General features: G+C 43.2%; 1 protein-coding gene across 2 annotated transcripts in view; it reads right to left on the bottom strand.

The window, feature by feature from the left end:
* Positions 1 to 19,506, bottom strand: part of DENND5A (DENN domain containing 5A) — a 298,910-nt gene that overhangs the window by 19,215 nt on the left and 260,189 nt on the right. For both annotated transcript variants that reach the window (XM_069223636.1, XM_069223637.1), the window contains one exon: positions 50 to 173. In XM_069223636.1, the coding sequence (XP_069079737.1) occupies positions 50 to 173 (124 nt within the window). The remainder of the gene's footprint in view (positions 1 to 49; positions 174 to 19,506) is intronic.

The raw sequence follows: 19,506 nt of genomic DNA, 5'->3' as shown, positions 1-19,506 counted from the left end.
ACGCCTGTACTTGAAACCTTAGCATTCCTACATCTTCATTCAGACTTACCTAGAAAATCCCATATGAAAACATTTTTAAACAGTCTTGGTGATTTGAATCCATGCTGAAACACCTGTTCAAGAGCTGTAACTAGCCCGTTCTCTCCGCAAAGCAGCAAAGTCAAACTTCCTCTCTGAGGTACAGAATAAATGTTTTTATTAGTACTTTTTTTTTATAGTTGCAAACTCACTAAAAGAAAACAAACAGAATTAGACTCAAATGTATGCACTGACCTGCCGACTCCTCTGATAAATTCACTAAGATCAGCTATGATAAGGCGTCTGTGCTAACATCTTTGTGACACATACAGTTGAAACAGAGATCTAACCAAAAGCCTCTACCATACCAGTGCTTTTTGTCTAGTGTTAATCAATGGGAAATGGCATTTTAGCTTAGCCATGAACCATAGAGTCACCCTCCGAGGTGCAGAGGTAATCACTGAAAGGCTGCCAGATGTCTGTGGGTCAAGACGAGGGGAGTTGGAGGTGTGCGTACTCCTCACAGTATGTCATGCTTTTAAGTCACCCAGAGGAGGTGGTAGCCCTGCTACCACTCCAGTGTAATGTGATCTCTCATTTGGCCAACAAAAGTGCCATTGATGTAAGATGGCGCACCGAGCGCAGAATGTCCCTAGTGTGGCCCTGGAGAGCAAGAAGAGGGTTGGGAACAAGCTCAACATCTAACACAGCAGAGACATATGTGAAGACGGGGGTCCGGTATCTAGAGACCTATGGACATGTCCAGGTCAAACGTGCGAAGCCCGCACTTGGGGAATGGAACTTAGGGCAATGGTCAGTCTTATTAGGGTCCAATTTAGTAACATCCAATGGAGAGACATAGCAAAGGTGGAGAAATTTAAAATGTAGCATTTTATGTCTACAGCTATTGGAAATGCGCTGAGTTTGTGAGTCGCACTATGTCATATCTTGTCGGTAAGGTTGATTCCCAGCTCCACCACCCACGGCCACGGCTCCCATCCATGCATAGTTGTGTCAGCTTCATTATCGACACACAAATGATATAGCCTAGAGGTCAAACGGTCACCCTCCACGTTAGAGACCACATGCGTCAACAGTGAAAAGTCCTCAGGGACTAATGGATATGAGGGAAGAATAGATCGGAGAGTATTGTGGAGTCTCACAAAAAACAAATAGATCCATATGGGAGACAGCCTGGGGGCAGCGAGTGGCAGTTGGTTGCAATACACGGCCATCGGGAAGTAGATCCCCCATAGTGAAAAAGTTATGGCAGTGAAGAGTGCGCTGCACTAATTTCTCCCATGTAAGAGGGAGCCATGGATTGTTGTGAAGGGGGAAGGCAGCAGAATAAAGGGGACCACTGCCTAGTGCCCACCGCAATCTGCACCATGCCCAGCAATTCGTGGACATGGTTTGGACATCACTGCATCCAACAAAATGCCCTTTGGTAATATCTGTGAAGGTAGGAGCCCATCCAATTGACCCTGCTCGGGCCTCAAATATGGGAAACAGGCATCCAGATGATACCACCAATGCGCATATTGACACTGGGCAGTGAGGTAATAGAGAAAAAAATCGGGAACCCCGAAACTGCCACGGTCAAAAGGAAGGGTAAGAGTATCCCAGGAGACAGGAGGACGACCACCCGCCCAGATCAGGCACAAGAGGAGACTAAGTAGTGTGTGGAAGAAAGCCAATGACAGGGGGATGGAATGTTAAAAAAAGGTATAAAAAGCAGGGAAGAACAGCCATTTTAATAATGGCCACCCGCCCAACCACAGATAAAGGGAGTTTAACCCAGCGCTCCACCTGGGCGATAAGGTCCTCCATTACCAGGCCATAGTTAAGCTGTGGGATTTGATCCGTATTTCTGTGTAGACGGATGCCGAGATACTTGGCGCCATCGACAGCCCACTTGAAAGGGAACTCAGCAGGTGCAGGCTGTGCAGAGTCTGTTAACAGAAAGAGCTCTGAGTTAGTCCAGCTGATCTGGAGCCAGATAGGTTACTGTAACAGATAATCTACTGAATTAGGGGGTCAAGGTTGTCCAATGAGCGCCGGATAAAGAGCAGGATGTTATCTGTATAAAGGTAGAGTAAGTGGCCATGAGCAAGCTGGAGTCCTCTATGAGCATGGAGGTCCTGCAAATAATGGACCAGCGGGTCCATTGCAATAATATAATGCAGGGGAAATATGGGGCACCCCTGCCTGGTACCTCGCATGATGGGAAACACATTAGTGAGGGAGCCATTGTGGGCCACCGGGCTGGTATAAAAATAGCATGATTAGGGAGATGAAAGATGAGGGGATACCAAGCCTAACCAGGACCGTCAGCAAGAAGGCCACTCAAGAGAGTCAAATGACTTTTCGGCAGCCAACAAGACAACGACTGCAGGGATGGATGGGGATATCCTGTTAAGGAATGCAAAGATAGCATGCAGATTTAGGAAAGTTGATCGATGAGGGTCAAATCCGGATCGGACAAGTGATATAATTTTCTCCATCAAGAAAGACAGTCTAGTGGTGAGGAATTTGGCCAGTATTTTATTGTCAAGGTTCAGAAGGGGAAGGGGTCAATAAGATGCACAAAGGCTGGGATCTTTGCCCAGCTTTAACAATAAAGTGAGGGCAGCCTCACAGAGCATGGGGGTAGCGTGCCAATAGCTAGAGATTCATTGAATAGTGCCAAAAGGTGAGAAGCCAACTGATGCTTAAAAGCTTTATAGAAGGCCCCGGTGAGGCCATCCAGTCCTGGTTCTTTGGAACCATCAAGAGCATCAATGGCAGGAACTACCTCATCAAGAGTGATTGGTTCACTAAGAAACTGTCACTGCCCATCCTCCAGCCAGACCAGTGCCACCTCGTCAAGATAAGAAGAGTTCAGGGAGAGGACGTCAGGCACGCAAGAAGCATAAAGGCACTTGTACTACTGCTGAAACTCAGCCAGAACTCTGTCACCCCCATAATGGGCTCCCAGTCATCCGCTGCAATTCAGTGACTTGGTTGTGGAATCAAATTTGGTGTAGTAATAGTGCAAGGGTACAACCTGGGCGCTCCCCCTTTCTGTAAGGGCGAACACTGGCGTTCTTTACCAGGTACGCAAGCTCCCTATTCGTGAGGTCACAAAACTTTATTAACAATACCTAGCATTGAACAAACCAGGGATCCCCACCAGCGATGGCAGCATTTTCTATAACCTGCAGGCTCGCCTAGACACGCTGTAGTTGGACGCGAATATCACAGAGGATACCCGCATGTTTGGAAATGTATACCCTATGTATGAAGGCTTTAAAGGCCACCCAAAGGGTGGCCTGTGTCAAGACCGTGCCGGTATTCAATGTGAAGTATTTCATTACCAATTCAGGGACCTTGCCACGGAACACTGGATCACATAGAGCTCCACCATGGAACCTCCAGGTGCACTCCAAGCCATGGTCATTGGGGACCCGCAGTTTAAGAACAGGGCTGTTGTTGGACAGCAACTTCAGAGACCCAAGGTAGGCATTAACCGAGAGGAACCAGTAGTCCAACCTCATCCATACAGAATGGGAAGTTGAGTCTAGAACGTGAATCTCGGGGAAGGTGGATACCAAGCATTGCACAGTATGTAGGTGTCAATGATATGGTGGAAACCATTTAGGGCACGGGGTTCATCATTGGGTTGTGAGCTAGTAGAGTCGGTAAGCAAACACTGCAGCATATTAAGGTCACACCTCAGTATCACATGGTCAGCGTCCAGCCGGCCCAAGTGAGCAGAGAGATCCTGAAAGAAAGCAAAATAGTCCACATTGGTGGCATAGATGTGTAGTAGCAGAACATGTTTGTCTACAAGAATGCCCTGTAGGAGTACATACCGACCAACCGGGTCAGAGTGACAGGCATGAAGAGTGCAGGGTTATGCTTCTCTGTATTAAAACGCGTGTCACAGGACTATGAGCTATAGTAAGAAAAGTATTGATGAGTTCCTCAACCTTTGGCAAAGTGGGGGTCAGCGCTAGGGGACAGGCCACCCCATGCCGTGCCTATTCAGATAGGATAATACCTGCTTCCCTTTTCGTAGATTGTTAATTCCACATATGTTCCATGAAATAAATGTGAGATTGAGCACCCTACTCCTGGTGGGAGAAGTAATATCAGGGAAAAGAGGTGATGTCCGAAGGGTGTGTAACAGGTGTTGGTTTGTGGGCTGTGTGATGTGTTGCAGCAAGCAAACATGAGAAACAGTTTAACATCAACAGAAAACAAACAAAAGGCCACCCCACACCAGACAATAAGGCATCCAGCGAATCTCAGTAGAAGAAAATAGAACAGAAAGTAATCCAATTAAGGAAACTTTGGTGTTTACTATGTGGGCATAAAGACAACCCTTTAGCCAGTGGCCTCGTTAGAAAGGAAACATGTAAAGTAAGTGTGAATCAACTGCAATCGTACAAAGGTGCCATACACAATACCTATATGGACAATTATATGTACCAACAGGTGAGAACAAGACTATGACATCACAAATATATGGCAGTCATGCAGTGACAGAGCAGTTGCCGTATTCACTGGGGATCCAGTGCGGGTGACCGCTGAGAGGCCACTGGGCTAGTGTGCTCCAGTGTCTCTAGACAAGGAGATTGAGGTTTGATGGCAGGGTTTTACAAAAAGTGACTACGTTCGCATGTGTATCAAAACTGCAAAACTTCCCATCATGTTCCACCTGCAGGTGAGCAGAATAGAGCATGGCATAGTGCAGGCCCAGCCTTCTAAGGGTGTTCTTAACATCAGTGAATTTACGTCGGGGTCCTGTACCATGGGAATAAAGTCTGGGTAGAATGAGATGGAGGTACCCTGGTAGTGAAGTGGGACCTGCTCCTAGTTAGGGCGAAGGGCACTACCCCTGTCTTTATAGTTGAAGAGGCAGGCAATGAGAAAACTGGGTGTGGCACCCGTGTGGCACCCACAGAGGGCTTGGGGCCAAGGGAGGGATGGGCACGCTCCACAGCAAAAGTGGAGGTGAAGCCGGAACATTCAAAAAGGTCGAGGAGGAGTTTCTCCAGAAAGGCATCAGGTCATCCCATACTAGTGGTCTCTGCAATGCCAGCAATACGGACGTTATGTCTCTGGGACCAGGCCTCTAGATCCTCACACTTAATTGCAGCTTACTTCAGGATGCATTCCATTGTATCTATACGTTTCTACATGGGGCAGCACCATCCTCCAGGCCCGATAGCCTCTCCCCGCGCCTTCGATTCTGATCCCTTGATGGTCCAAAAGTTCCCCCATTTTTTAGATGCAGCCAACAAGGGTATCGAAACACGCGTCCATCGCGCAGAACCCCGCCTTGAACTCAGCCATAATAGCGGACATGTCATTAGATGAGCCTTCGCCTGGGTCGTGATCAGTAGCTTTGTCTGTGTCGGAAGGAGGGCCCTGACCCCCAGCAGGCAAGGTTCTGTCAAATATTCATCTGCGCTGTTTAGGGTCCGTTCTGCTTATGGTGGCAGGCCGGTGCCCAGCAGCAGTGAGGGCTACCGGGTTGGCCCCCCCTCCGTGAGGGGAAATAGCAGTATGGTGGGCCGCCTGCAACGGAAGGGTACCCAGTCTGGGATTGAAGAGCAGGTCAACAACAGAGCCCATAGAGGGAAACAGGGTCCCAAGCACCAATGTGTTCACTCCAGAGAAGTCACAGAATGGCTAGCCAGAGCAGCAGGGAAGCAAAGAGGGCACCAAGTGCAGGCCCTGGCTGGAAGTGGAGCGATGGCTTAAGAGTGGGGGCATTAGGTGTTTCTCGGATGAGTAGTAGTGGAGGCTATCACCAGATCCTGCACAGATCATGCACCAATGTGTCCCCATGTCAAAGGGCCAAGGGCCACATAGTCCCTCAACAAAACATCAAGGAGCCAGGGGAGGACCTCTCAGGTGACAGGGGGTTAATGTAGCATTGCAGTGGGGAGAGGAATGCACGGCGGGCTGTGGGGCTGGCAGATTACCCAAAAATGACAGCCGTCTTCTCCAGTAAAAATGTAGACTCAATAGCCGGAAGGTGTGCACCTCAAAGGCAAGGTGGTGCCTACCGGCGTAATGGGTATCCAGGGCGGAGCCTCTTCGGCAGAAGGCCAGTGACACAGGGCTTCCCTCTCTCAACGCGATAGGCCCAGCTGCCACCCACACGATCATCAACTGCAGGACGCAAAGGACGAGCCCCAGCCACTACAGCAGCAGGAGGCAATCTCAGGCCCAACGGTCGACTGTAGTGCGGGGGGCCAGCAAAAAGTACCCACAGGGCCACCCAGCACTTAAGGGGACTGAACAACACACAGGAGTGGGCAGCCCAGAACACCCCCCGCATCGCCACTCAGAGGGCAGGAAAGTGCCGACTCCGTGCGGGGGCAGAACCAGCAAGGGGTCCAATCTCCCCGTTTATGAGGAAGGGTCAAAAAGGGAGGCACACAGCACTGGCGAGATCAGGTGACCTCAGGCTCACCTGTGGCCTCTATCGCCACGGGGCCTCTGGGGGTGTGCCGGGCTGCGCGGGCCCCCAATGCTGAAGTAGCAATCAACAGGCGATGATGTCACCAGGAGGCAGCCACCAGGCCTGCAGGAATGTTAGCAGAGTATCCTCTCTGCCCAGAAGGCAATTATTGGAGTGATTCGCCCGAGGGCAAGGCCGCCGGATCCTCACTAGTTTGCAGCCGCCATCTTGGAGGCGGTCGTGGCCACTCCCCCATACCCACAACACACAACATCCACCCCACTTGCCCCCCCAGAAATGTCTAAATAATTAAATAATTAACTGGCCTTTCCTCCCAAACATGGGCAAAGGCCAATTTTGTGGAGACTAGGAGACCACATTACTATGTTCAACACAAGTGGTGTTCACAATTTTGGAATTTATAGTATTTTCGTTTGTTTTCATAAATTGAGTATGGTGTTTTTTGGAGAGTCAGAAATATGTGGCAGATTAACTGGAAGTAGGGCAGATTAGGCCTCAGATATTTCTTTTCTCAGTAATTGTTATCATCTAGTCCATTTGGATATATATATATATTTTTTACATTGGAAACACAGAAGCAACATATGAAGTGTCAAAAGGACCCCCTTGTCTTCCTGCCTTTTAACTACTACCTTCAGTTCTGTTCACCTTGATAACATTATGTTATAGAATCAAGATCTGAGGCTTGTTGGTATGTAACTGTAACCCAGAGTTAAAAGTGAGTCTGGGCTACTCATCACTTAATAGGTGTAACAGGTCGTCTTGCAAATGTCTTATCCCTTTTTTGTATCCTTTGGATATTTCTATGCACTTAAGAACCAGAGGCTAGGGTTTGGTTCATGTTAGATATTATTGTAAAGTGATGCATGTTGTGCTTTCAGGCAGCCTTAGGTTGTAATTGCTCCAGATTCCCCTAGACCACAGGCTTTAAAAAAAGACCCTTTTTAAGAGGGTCTGCACGGCTTATCAGTTCTTGTGGATATACCCTTGGAAGGCATACTCTGTCTGCGGAATGCAGGTTATTAGTAGGGCCTGTGGTAAGTGGTGCGTCCGCTTGGATGTGCTTGGTTTATTCACATAAAGAGAGATGGCAATATAATCCTTTCCGTCAGAAAATCATTTATCACCTGCAGGTCACCTAGAGTCTAAAAAGAAGAAAAGCTGTAGAAGTGTTGCAATGCTTGATTTGATATCAGCGGGAGAAGGACCTCCAGTTAATGTCCTATTATTTCCTGATGATTCAAAAATTATTCATATTCCGGTGCATTATTTAATTTAAATTAATCAAGCCACGACATTGTGATTATGCCAGTTCTATAGAATATGAGCCCAGATCAGTAACACCTACATTGTCTATACAAGAGACCTCACACTGGGCTGTATTGTACAACTCTTTCTTCTATTGGTACTTTTTATTTTTGCCCCTAAAAAGATCTTGGCTCTTCATCTTTGAAGTGATTATAGAAAGCTAGTCAGGCTCGTCATTAAAAATAGATATCCATTGCTATTACTAAATGACATGTAGGTGATTGTCAGAGGTTTTCAAGTTTTTACTAAGACTGACCTGGGAATTAAATTAGCTATGCCATAATAATATGAGTTGTGTATTTATCTACATTTCATATTTAGATATCACCCACCAAGCTGAGAAACGACAGATAACTTTGCTAGGTTTGCATGGGAAATTGACATTTGGTTTTCGTAACAATATGGACTTTGAACAGCACTAACCCAAAATAATCTTGATGCAACACACTTTTTTGTGTTTGATTGTAATAATATTTCTGAACAAGTAAATACGCAAAACTAGCACCTGAAGTTTGGAATTTTCCATTCTTTTTTTCCCGTACATTGTGAAAAATTAGTATTGTAACTTTGCAAGTCATACTACATATAGAAGGCTATTGATATACTTTCTTTCTGACAATATTTTATGCTCCACTATTCAAATCTTGTGTTTTATTTGCATCTGATTCACTTATCTGGTGCATCACACACTTTTTGGCAACTGGTGTGCATAACGTGTTTTGAGCACATTCATAAGATATTGATAACATTTGTTTGAACACTAAGGGACGTGCGACACAACAGAACCATTGTTGCCCTAGGATATGTGTATCTACAAATTATGGTGGTATGGGGAGATAATTATTTATGTTAATAATGTAAAATATTAGGGAAGAGTGAAGGAGAATGGCTTTGGGCCAGAAGCCATATTGGGCCAATATATCAAGACTAGACATGCCGAGCAGGGCATTTCTCATGTAAAAACCCCTCTGGTAAAACCTGTTACCTGGAGCCTTTTGCAGGTGCAAATTTTCACAAGTAATGTGCTAACTAAATTCAGTTAGCGTCAGGTAAAACAACAACATTCCATCAACGCACTAATCATCTTTAAACGTGGCATAAGATAGAATATACACATATATATTCTCTTTTTCATATTTTTTGAATGCAGATTAAAAATAAGTTATGTAAGTAAAATGGTATAGTCATGCTATTGTTAAAATAAGAATTATATTGTTCTTAAGCTTGAAGATGTATGTTTAAATATTGGTTACATTAAATGCTGCAGGAGATTTCGTTCCTAAAGAAGCGGCTGTCATAGACTTGGGTATCTAACAAAGAAGATTATATTACAAGAGTATTACCAATCCTAGCAAATGAAATCAATGATCCTTAGTGAATCTTTATTTGAATCGGAGTGTCATTTATGTAAAACTGTTTATTAACTTATTTCTCAGCAACGGAGCACTTCTACAAGAAATACTGTAGATAGCATCATCATCATCATAGATAAATGAAGTGTCAGCCATTCTGCGTGCACACATAGAGAAACTGAAAAGTTAGGAGGATAAACAACATACAAATAAATACATTTATCATACATTTTTGTACAAAGGCACACATTAAATGTGGACATATGTTGGTTAAGTTAATTCTGTAAAGAAGAGATGTTCCTTGAGAGCAGTTTTAATGGATTCGAATAAAGTCACAAACAACTGAAATCTCCATGCTGCATATGGAGGTTTGGGTGTGGCTAGGACACTTTTCATTAGCATAGCATAGGTTGAGAACAGATACATATCCACACAGGCCTAAAGAGAGGCAATTTAGGAAAGGCCATTCATGAATAGATAAAATCTGGATCAATAGCATGTAAAGTAGCATTTTGCAAACTGTCAACCGGCTTGGTGACGCTACTGACACATAGGGGTACCTATGGGAAGATTGTGAAGGGTCCTTCTGGCAAAATGTAGAACTTCAGTCAGTGGCATGAACGAATAGGACGAGATGTACTAGATGGTTAAAGTAGAGATTGGTAAAAACGAGTGAGGTCAATGTCTTGGTTGCATGAATGCAATAATTGCAAGATTTTTCATATGTACATAGAGGTGTGTCTAGGAAGATTGCAAAGGGTCCTTCTGGCACAATATAGAACTTCAGTCAGTGGCATAAAGGAGAAGACATACTAGAAAGTTACAATAGAGATTGGCAAGGATTAGTGAGGTCAGGGTCTTGGTTGCATGAAATTAATGTTTGGTCAGATTTTCCATATGTTCTATGGCCATGTTTGGTATGAAATTTTCCAGGTTCACTGAGCAGCTAAAGAGTAACCTAAGGTTTCTGACAGGATGTAGCGGTCAGAATCGATGGTTTAAATTAAGAGGGAAAAGAGAACCGTATGTACAGCTGCAGCATGGAAATGTATTATTTTAGTTTTGGATGCATTCAGATTTAGTTTGGTCTGTCATCAAGTAGGAGATAGATGTAATGTAGTTTATGGTGTGTGTTTGGAGATGAGGAGGAAAGGTGGGAAATTGAAAAAAATATGCTGGCATCATTAGTAAAAGATGTAAGAACACCTGAAAGAAGTGATAATACTGCTAAAGGAAATGAAAAGGTAGAAGCGGAGTAGTTAAGACTGCTTTCACACATGCCCAACACACATATGTATGGGGTGAAGAGTGCTGTGGCAATGATCTGAGAGAAAGGATGATAACCTGTTGAGTGGAGAGTGAGTGATCCCACAATAGCAGAGGGTAGAAATCACAATGATGTGATCAACAGTAACAAATGTCACAGATTGCTCACAGATTGACTGAGAAGCATAGTGCTAACATATTGTATGACATTTTATAACTTTTTCTGTGGAGTGCGCCATGATGCAAGATTGTGTGCGTTGTGGTCAGAATAGTTTTTGAGCAGGAATGAATATCTTCTTGCACAAAAACTATTCTCAGGGACTTATTCAACTTCGTATGTGTGCAGCAGAATGCAGTACACCTGTAAAAAAGAAGAAACTAGGCGAAACTAAGATATTTCTCCCTTGATATGCCGTCCTTAGGTATGCGTACTATTTTGGGGCCAACCAGATTTACAGACTTTTGTAAATCTGGATTTGTGTCAGAATCCATGGATGCATGCACAGGAATATCCATGCTCCACACATGGAATGCCTCCCCAACATACGGTAACGCAAGGTACCACTATGCAGTGCTTTGCATTGTTTTCTTTTTTTTTCTAAGGAATGCAAAGCCATGCAAATAAAGATGTGCATGGCTTAGTAAATCCCAAAATACATTTTGGTTTCGGGCTGTGTCAAAAAAGTGACAGAACCCAGATGCAAATTGTTATCAAATCTGGGCCTTGATCCTATAAATTGTTCTGATATCCTACCAGCTTAACAAGAGGATTGCCATCAACATTGTAGGCCGACTCCTGACTCTGTCTCCAGGTATTGGGCTAAGGCTAATCCTTTAGATCAGGCCAGGCAGAAGGGTACACTTCTATGCTCTCAGCGTAGTCTTAGGGTTAGATAGGAACCTCTAGAGCTTCTAGAAAACATTTACCAGGGTTGGATTATTCATTGTCTTCACTATGCTCATAACGCTGGTAAGTGCTTTGTTGCATATGCCTAATTATTGCAGCTCATCTTTTAGGCAAGATTACTATTGTTTCAATAAACGTATTGAAAACATATCTCATATCTCTCTTGGGTTTCACCTGGGCATGCATGAGTGATACAATGAGAGGGTTAGATCTGTTGTTACGACTTCCCTGAGGAACTACAGTGTCATGCTTAGGTCGCTGTAATCACCTTCCACCCTAGTAGATTTGGGGTTCTGGGTTAGGCACTGTGAGCTAGCCATACATTGGGCCAACAGCTCCTGATGGCGTGGATGGAGTCCATCCCCCACATACTGAAGTTCTGTTGTTCTAATACAAAGTCCTATTAGCTTAGTAGGAATCGCATAACATGGTGCCAACAATGTATGTAGGTCAGGTCTTTAACTGGTCTCCTGAGTAGTTTCTCGTGGGTGCCCTATTCACCTCAAAATGGAGAAGTCTGCGGTGTTAGGGATGATATCCTCCTCAGCAATATAGGAAGTACCTATATTTGTCTGTAGGTTGTTCAAGCTTGAACCTCTAAAAGGATACCCCACTTAGTATTTCTTTCTCTGAATTCCATTCACTAAAATGGCAAATTCAGCTAATATTCCTGTTAATTGTGGACATGCTACCACACAACATGTACTCCAAAATGGGCTACCTAACAGGGGTGAAGATGTTTGTTTAAGGTAAATGGGCACAAAGCGTACAAAACTGAAGTATTTTACTCATGGGCCACTTTTCCTGCAGTTGATGCCAACAGAAATACTTTTCAATCATACACAGTGGCCAACCCAACAGGCCAATACAGAGCATACCAATACTTAAAAAAAATCTTTAACATCAGAAACACAAAAATTGGTTCCAAGAAACCCTACCACACGCTGTTGAACACGTCAGATCGGGTCCCCTCAGTAATGACGGGACCACATGGCCAGTTTTAGCTGCCTACACACCATATGCAATCATACAAAATTTAGCAGCAGACAATCTATGTCCATTATAAAATAATCTGGTTAGATTATACAGACCTTTAACATAATTTGTTAAGCACACCTTATCACTGCCCCAGGAGGACTGCTCAAGCTGTCCAACCAAAATTGGCTATGCCTGGAATTATTCCAGTAACTATCAATGCTAATATGGTAAGGTACCCACCTGAATGGGGGCAATTCTGTTCTGGGTTCCTCAAAAAATAAAACAGCTTGAAGGAGTGCTTCCCCATAAGGCCCCCAAGATAAACATAGAATTCTCACAATTTGCTTGCCTTTTGGGATGGTACTCTCTATTGACGACTGCCACATGAGGTACAGTCTTTGCTGCGATATATACCATGACCCATGGTACACCATCTCTTACTGTTTTACCAGATGTGTTAAAACAGATACAAAATGAGTACAGGGCAACCCCTGCCCTTGATTTGAGGATGAAATTAAATGGCAATGTTGTCACAGTATCCTCAGTACTTTTAGGACATATAAAAGAAGAAGCAGCAGCACTGGCAGTACGCCAACACCTTGCACAAATTCCTTTAGAAGATCAGGAGAGCAAGTTGCCTAATATTGCCAAAACCTATACATCCATAGGTCATGATAATCTTGTGGCCAGACCAAATAAGCCAGAATTTAAAGGTAATCCTGAAAAGGATAATACCAAGCAAGCGTAAGAGTCTTCTAAAACCAATGGGATAACCAAATATCAAATACAGATAAAATTAAATCACAGGGAGAATCTGCACAACCGGAGAGCTCTGAAAAACATAATTTATGTAACCATGATAATTTGTTGCAGTCTGACATGTATCAGTATGCTGATACACGCCCTTCTCGTTGCTCTCAGGACTCATCTGAGTCTGAGAGACCAGGGTGGTCAGAACGCAGACAAGAAGAGTACATGAAACCAATAAGGGACTCACAATGCTCATCTGACATCTTCATAAAAAAGGAAGAGAAACTTCCACAACAAAAAGGCCAATTCAAAAAGAAGAAGGTTGCAGGAATTTTGCCACACATACAGAAAACATTATTGCAGAACAGGATGTGGGCAGCGGCTCTGCTAGACAGCTTGGCAAGAGGTCATAATAATCCACCAGATTCTTGAAGAGTTTCTGGATGTGAAAGCAACAAAAGACTACATAGTAGTCGAAAGCCTCGATAGACGGGTTGTCCCTCCAGATAGAGTATATAAATTGAACATTCAGATTGAGGGGGACATAATGCACACAATTAAAGTAGTTTTCTGGGAAACCCTAACACTTAGGTATGACATTCTCTTGTCTGAAAAAGATTGGCCATCAGAGTTTGCTAGAAATCCCCCCATGTCAGGAATCCCCAAGGTGCCTCCTGCGTCATCTGTCAGCATCCCCAGGGATTAGGGTTAAATCATATCTCTGTTCTTGGTTAAACCTTCAAGTTTCTAATTAAACATAATGTGCTGTGTTACACAATTGGTTTTTATCAATGCTTGTTTGCTAATGTGAGAAGGTGTAGACATGTGCTTCTAAATTGGGTGTGGTGTAGACATGCCTCCCTGCTTGGTTCTGTTTTGCTTCCTGACCCCTGCATCTGATTTGGCAGTACAGCCCCTGCTGTCACCCTCGTATTCAGGACTTTTGAGGCTTTTGAGGCAATTCTTTTCTTCGTTCCTGTACCATCTGACACCAGGCATTCCTCCAGCACTCCGGAAAAGACTGCAGATAGGTGACTAGTATTCTCCAGGGAGTTTGTTCTTTGAGCGCCGCGCTTTCCTAGAACAGCTGGTTTATTTCAGACCTCTTATTTTGGCTTATCTTGAAGAGACAAATGCATTTCTGAACATTCTACATTATTATTGTAGTTACTTGTCTAAATGTGCTTCAGGAAATCTGCTTGAGCTCAAGTACTACAAAAAGTAACAGTGCAATTTTAAAAGAGCATTTACATAACTTTTCTTTCTCTAATAGCATAACTCTTGGATTCAAATTGTGTCATTCATGCCTGTGTTTCAGGTTTGAGGAATTTGCTTTTGAAAGGTTTTTCACACACACAGTGAAACCAAATCAAACTGTGCCACCCTAACTGTTTAAACCCTGAGTGGACATTTTTATTTCTTGGATTGTTTTTGTTCCTTTTAGTTTAACCCTATGCATGAAGGAAAGTTATACGTGATATAATTAATGCCCTTGTTTGTCTTTCTTGTGCATGATAAGTGCAACCACAGTTCTAATTGTAGTGTGCAACAGTGAATCTCTGTGAATCCAGCCCTAGTGTCGCAGTACTTATTGTTATGGTACTCAGTTTGGGTTTTTGGCACTGCAGTGTTACAGTGTTAGTAATTGTGCCAACAGTTATTATTATCCAAGAAAAGTGCTGGAGCATCCCAGTGTTCTTCTAGCGCTCCGTGCCCATATCAGAAAGAGAGATTCAGTTTCAAGGAAGTTAGGTGCGCTAACTCTACTATCACTCTGTCAACAACGACCTGCCCCCCGAAGATACAGGGTGCCTGGTTGGACTGGCAAGACGTGGCAGTGTTTTGTCTCTTTCTCTTCCACTCTCCCTTTCCTTTTGGGATACCTGCTGGGCTTTCTGTGTCCACCAGGAAGTGCTGAGAGGTGTTCCAGGAGGTCGAGGGGCATACCATCGCTCCTGCAGACATCCTGCTTTTCAGGTGAGTGGCCCTGTCTCGACACCCCAAAGGGGAAGATATGATTTTACCATCTTTCTCAGTCCTAATTCGTGATCAAATAAAGCAAGCATACGCTGCAGAATGGGCTCCTGCACAAGCCCCAGCATTATACTGCAACCATGGGGTTGGGATAAAGACTCCCTTTATCACATAATTCCCATAAGGTCTAGCCCACGAGTGCAGCCCTATTACCCAATAAAACATGAAGCAAAAACCCCAGTGAGAGAAATTCTCACAACTCGAATACCAAGGAGTAATTGAACCCTGTGTATCGCCCATGAACAACCCTCAGTTACAAGCAGCTAAGCTAGATCACTCCTATAGAATAGTCTTAGATTACAGACACTGGCATTGCCACACATGCACATTTACAATACAAAACTCACACAGTACATTAGAGAACAATATTGTCCTTCAAGAATACAAAACAACCATGGATATTTCCAGTGGGTTTCTCTGTCAAAATATAGCACCTGAAAGCAGAAATCTAACTGCTTTTTCCATTCTCAGCACTTAGAGCCATTTTTGCCGGCTCCCACAAGGATATAGGAACAGTCCAGGGCTGTTCTCTTCCCATGTAACATCAATATTACATGATAATAATCCAGAAGCATTGTCCTATGTCGATGACATTTATCTGACCGACAATGACTTAAACACTCATTTAGCCAGAGTAGATCACATTGTTTAGGGATTTGCAGAGCAAGGCTACAAATTCAATTTTAAGAAAACAAAAATAGCTTTTCTCAGTGTCCTATTCCTAGGATACAAGTTATCAAATGGAGGAAAGAGCCTGGCACCACACTTCCTTGATAAGTGTGTTCAATTACAACCCCAAATATCATCAATAAACTACAATCCTTGTTAGGATTTTTCAATTTTAGCAGAACATACGTACCAGATTATGCACAACATATAAAACCACAGTATAATTTAATTTGTCCAGATTTTTCCAGCAAACATTGGACACCAGAGCATACACTAATACTCAGATTACTACAGACGGACATGCTTGAAGCAAGACACTTACACACATGTGTAACCAAAACAAACCTGGTCATTGGGATAATACTGGGTGCCATTGGCTTTACCTCTGTCCCATTCAATGAAGGTGACACAGTGTTGTTTGCATATAAATCACATTTAGATTCAAATGCTGAAATGCGTTTTGGCTCCACTAAAAAAATACTGACTTCAGTTCAGATGGCTGTCATTAAGGAAAGACCACTTGCTCAGGAAAAACACATCACTGGTGTTAATCTCATTCCAGCCTTAGAGAATGCCACAAAGGCTAGAGCCCCAAATGCAAAAGCCTTACATCCCAGATGGATACAATGGGCCACTTCCTTGACTGCCGCTGATGTAGATAATGTGTTTGACCCTAATTTACAAACTTAAGAATTTCTCCAGAATGAACTGTAATACCCCATTTTGCCTCTTGATCAGTATAAATATATCATATATACTGATGGTTCACCCGAGCCTGCCATAGGCCCTAAACATCAATACTCTACAGCTTGCACAGCTGTTCATGGAGTAATGAGGGATGGGGAGTTCCACCCTCCACAAACTTTCACACAGTCCATGGGGGATTGAACAGCACAACTGGCTTAACATAAAGCTTTAGTTCTGGCACTGGAACATACGGATCATGAATTCCCCACTCTTTTAGTGTGCAATTCATATTACTGTGCCCAGTCCTTAATGAAAACCTGCATTACTCGTGCCTAAAAAGATCAGAGACTCTAAAGGAAATACTATCAAGCATAAAGTGCTTTGTTTTGGGGAAAGGTGGCAGAACATAAAGACAGGCGGCCAAGGGCTCATATCACACATACCTTGAGTCACCAATGTGTTGGAATACACGTTGTAGAAAATTAATTGGCTGATGAGGCAACCAAATCTGTAGTTATTACTGCTACTGTAGCTGCAATTAGTCGTTCTCACATGAGGGTGGATAAAGAAATGTTTGCTGCACTAAGCTTTGGCTAATGGCATCCACTTACCAAAACCATATCCAGCAAAATACTCCTACCACTTAATTGCCCAAAACATTCCTTATGTAACCATATCAGGGGTGGGTGATCGGTGATCCCCAAGCAAGCAAGACCGCAGATTAGATCTGATTAGAGCTGCATATGAGGTAGTTGTGTCTGCCCATGATGGTGTGGCAGCTACTGTATCTCTGTGGCAAAGAAAGCTATTGGTGGCATGGTCAGACAAAGCACTATGTCGTTAATTGTGACATTTGTCAACAGATTATAGGTTCCACCATCAATCGCCCTCCACAGACACCTCTCCTAGTTTCAAACAAACCCCTGCAGTGTGTATATCTGAACCACTGTGGCCCCCTGAATTTGGATGGTGCATTTAAATGCATCCTACTTGCTGTACATTCTTGCTCCAGATATCTCTGGGTGTGGCCACAGCAATCTGTTCACACTCACTCTGTTATCAAAGATATGCAAGTTTCATCAGTACATATGTAGTAGCTACCTTCCAAGGCATACAGGGATACCATGGGAACCCTGGGTGTAGCTGTGCATTATTCCTCACCCTAGTATCCCGAGGGAAATTCAACAGTGGAGCAGAAGAACCAAGACTTAAAGTAATGCTTAATAGCTAAAGTATTGGGTTCAGGTCGCAGTTGGATCTACCACTTTTATTGAGTATTGAGAACATTACATAATCTGCCTAGATGATATCTGGGTAGCTGAACCCCATATGAAGTCCTGGTTGGCATCCAGATGTATGTCCCAGATCTTGACGGTCCTGGCACAGTAGCAACAGAAACACCTTTTGACATAAATGAACATCTCACTGTCTTACAGGCACTCTAAGACTTTTGAGATGAGCATTCCACTACGTATGCTGTCACTGTAGGAGTGGGGGATCAACCAGCACCTACCAGCTGGATTCCAAAAGTTGGGGATATGGTACGAGAAAAGATTGCGGTGAAGAAATAATTTGGCTCATCATACAGTGTACTGCTGTCAGTCCTTGGAATTCAAGGTACCAGAATTGTAATTTTGCCACCACTTGCTAGTTGTCAACACAAATGCTTTGTCTCCATTGAGCAAGTAAAGTTATATCAAGTGGGTGATCCTACACAGTAGGCATCGAGGACTCCTGGTTGGTAGCCTATCCCCTCTCACTACCATAAAAGAGGTACCTCTTCAAGCATTGAACAACACCAAAATTGTTTCCCCTGGGTTAGGGAGGGTAAAGAATGGACTTCAGTTGATTCTAGTTACTGCTACAAACAAAAGAAACGCATCAGATGGAAATGCATCAGACGCAAGTCTACAGTTCTCTAATACTTCTGGAACCAACTGAGCTGTTTGTGATGAACCACCTTTAGAGGCCTCTACCAGTTCTCTTTCACTAGGTGAGGTACCTGTTTTCACACAGACTTCTTCTGGGTACTTTGTTGACATTGATGATGTATCTTCAGACTCTACTGACACTTCTCTTCATTGAATACATGCTTTTTCATTGGTTTAAACACACTTATCTGATCCTTCTATGGTCCTATTTGTGGATTATTCTCACCTTGCTTGCGCTCTTCTTGTGGATTGGATTTGAACTTTTTTTTTTCTTGGTTATAAATGGGAATTATGTGAATGCTCTGCTGTTGAACTGATAGATGAGGTACTGAAGCCTCATTTGTCTTCCCACTAAGTGCAAAGAGTCTTGTCCCTGGTGAACATAGCTGCCATTCACTTTTCTGATGAGATTGTTTAGGATAAGGTTTCATATAAAAATATTGGTCTTACAGAAACTATTCATATTCCATATGTTTTTAAGGTTGAGCTGGATGATGTGAACACACCAGGTATTTGATGATTCTGATGTAAAAACAGTTTCTTCAATGCTTTCTGAGCTTGAATATTATACTGTATTTGAAAGTGAAGTTATACACATGAACTCAGCTAATTATGGTGAAATGTTTTGTTAGCACTATGCGCTAGTACGGACGTACAATTTTCAATTACACACAATGGGAACATTGCCCGACTCCACTAGTAGGGAGCTCCAAAACATACTTAGACAAATTCACATATTTTTCTGGGTACCTTATTTCAGATCCTATATTTTACTACTCTACATAACCTTCAACAAAAGCAAGAATAAATTTGCTGACAGAGACTAAATTAATGTATTCAAATTCATTTAGTTCTCAACTAGCCATTAAAGGCTTTATTTTAGGGAACAAAAGACTGTCAATTGTTGGGCATGGATGCCTTATTTAAAGCATGTCTAATTCAACTACAGAATTCTGAATGACACAGCTCAGCAGACTACTTGCCTAGGTCTAGCAAAAATAAAATAAAATTAATGTGCTCAGTATTGCTTCAATCGCACGACTGGACAAATGGCACAGTTTGGTAAATTACACAGAAAAAACAGCTCAGCAATATGGTTCGGACTAGTACATTCAATATGACACTTTC

The sequence above is a fragment of the Pleurodeles waltl genome, chromosome 3_1 (assembly GCF_031143425.1).
Source record: "Pleurodeles waltl isolate 20211129_DDA chromosome 3_1, aPleWal1.hap1.20221129, whole genome shotgun sequence".
Classification (NCBI taxonomy): Eukaryota; Metazoa; Chordata; class Amphibia; order Caudata; family Salamandridae; genus Pleurodeles; species Pleurodeles waltl.
This window is presented reverse-complemented; position numbering and strand designations above follow the sequence as displayed.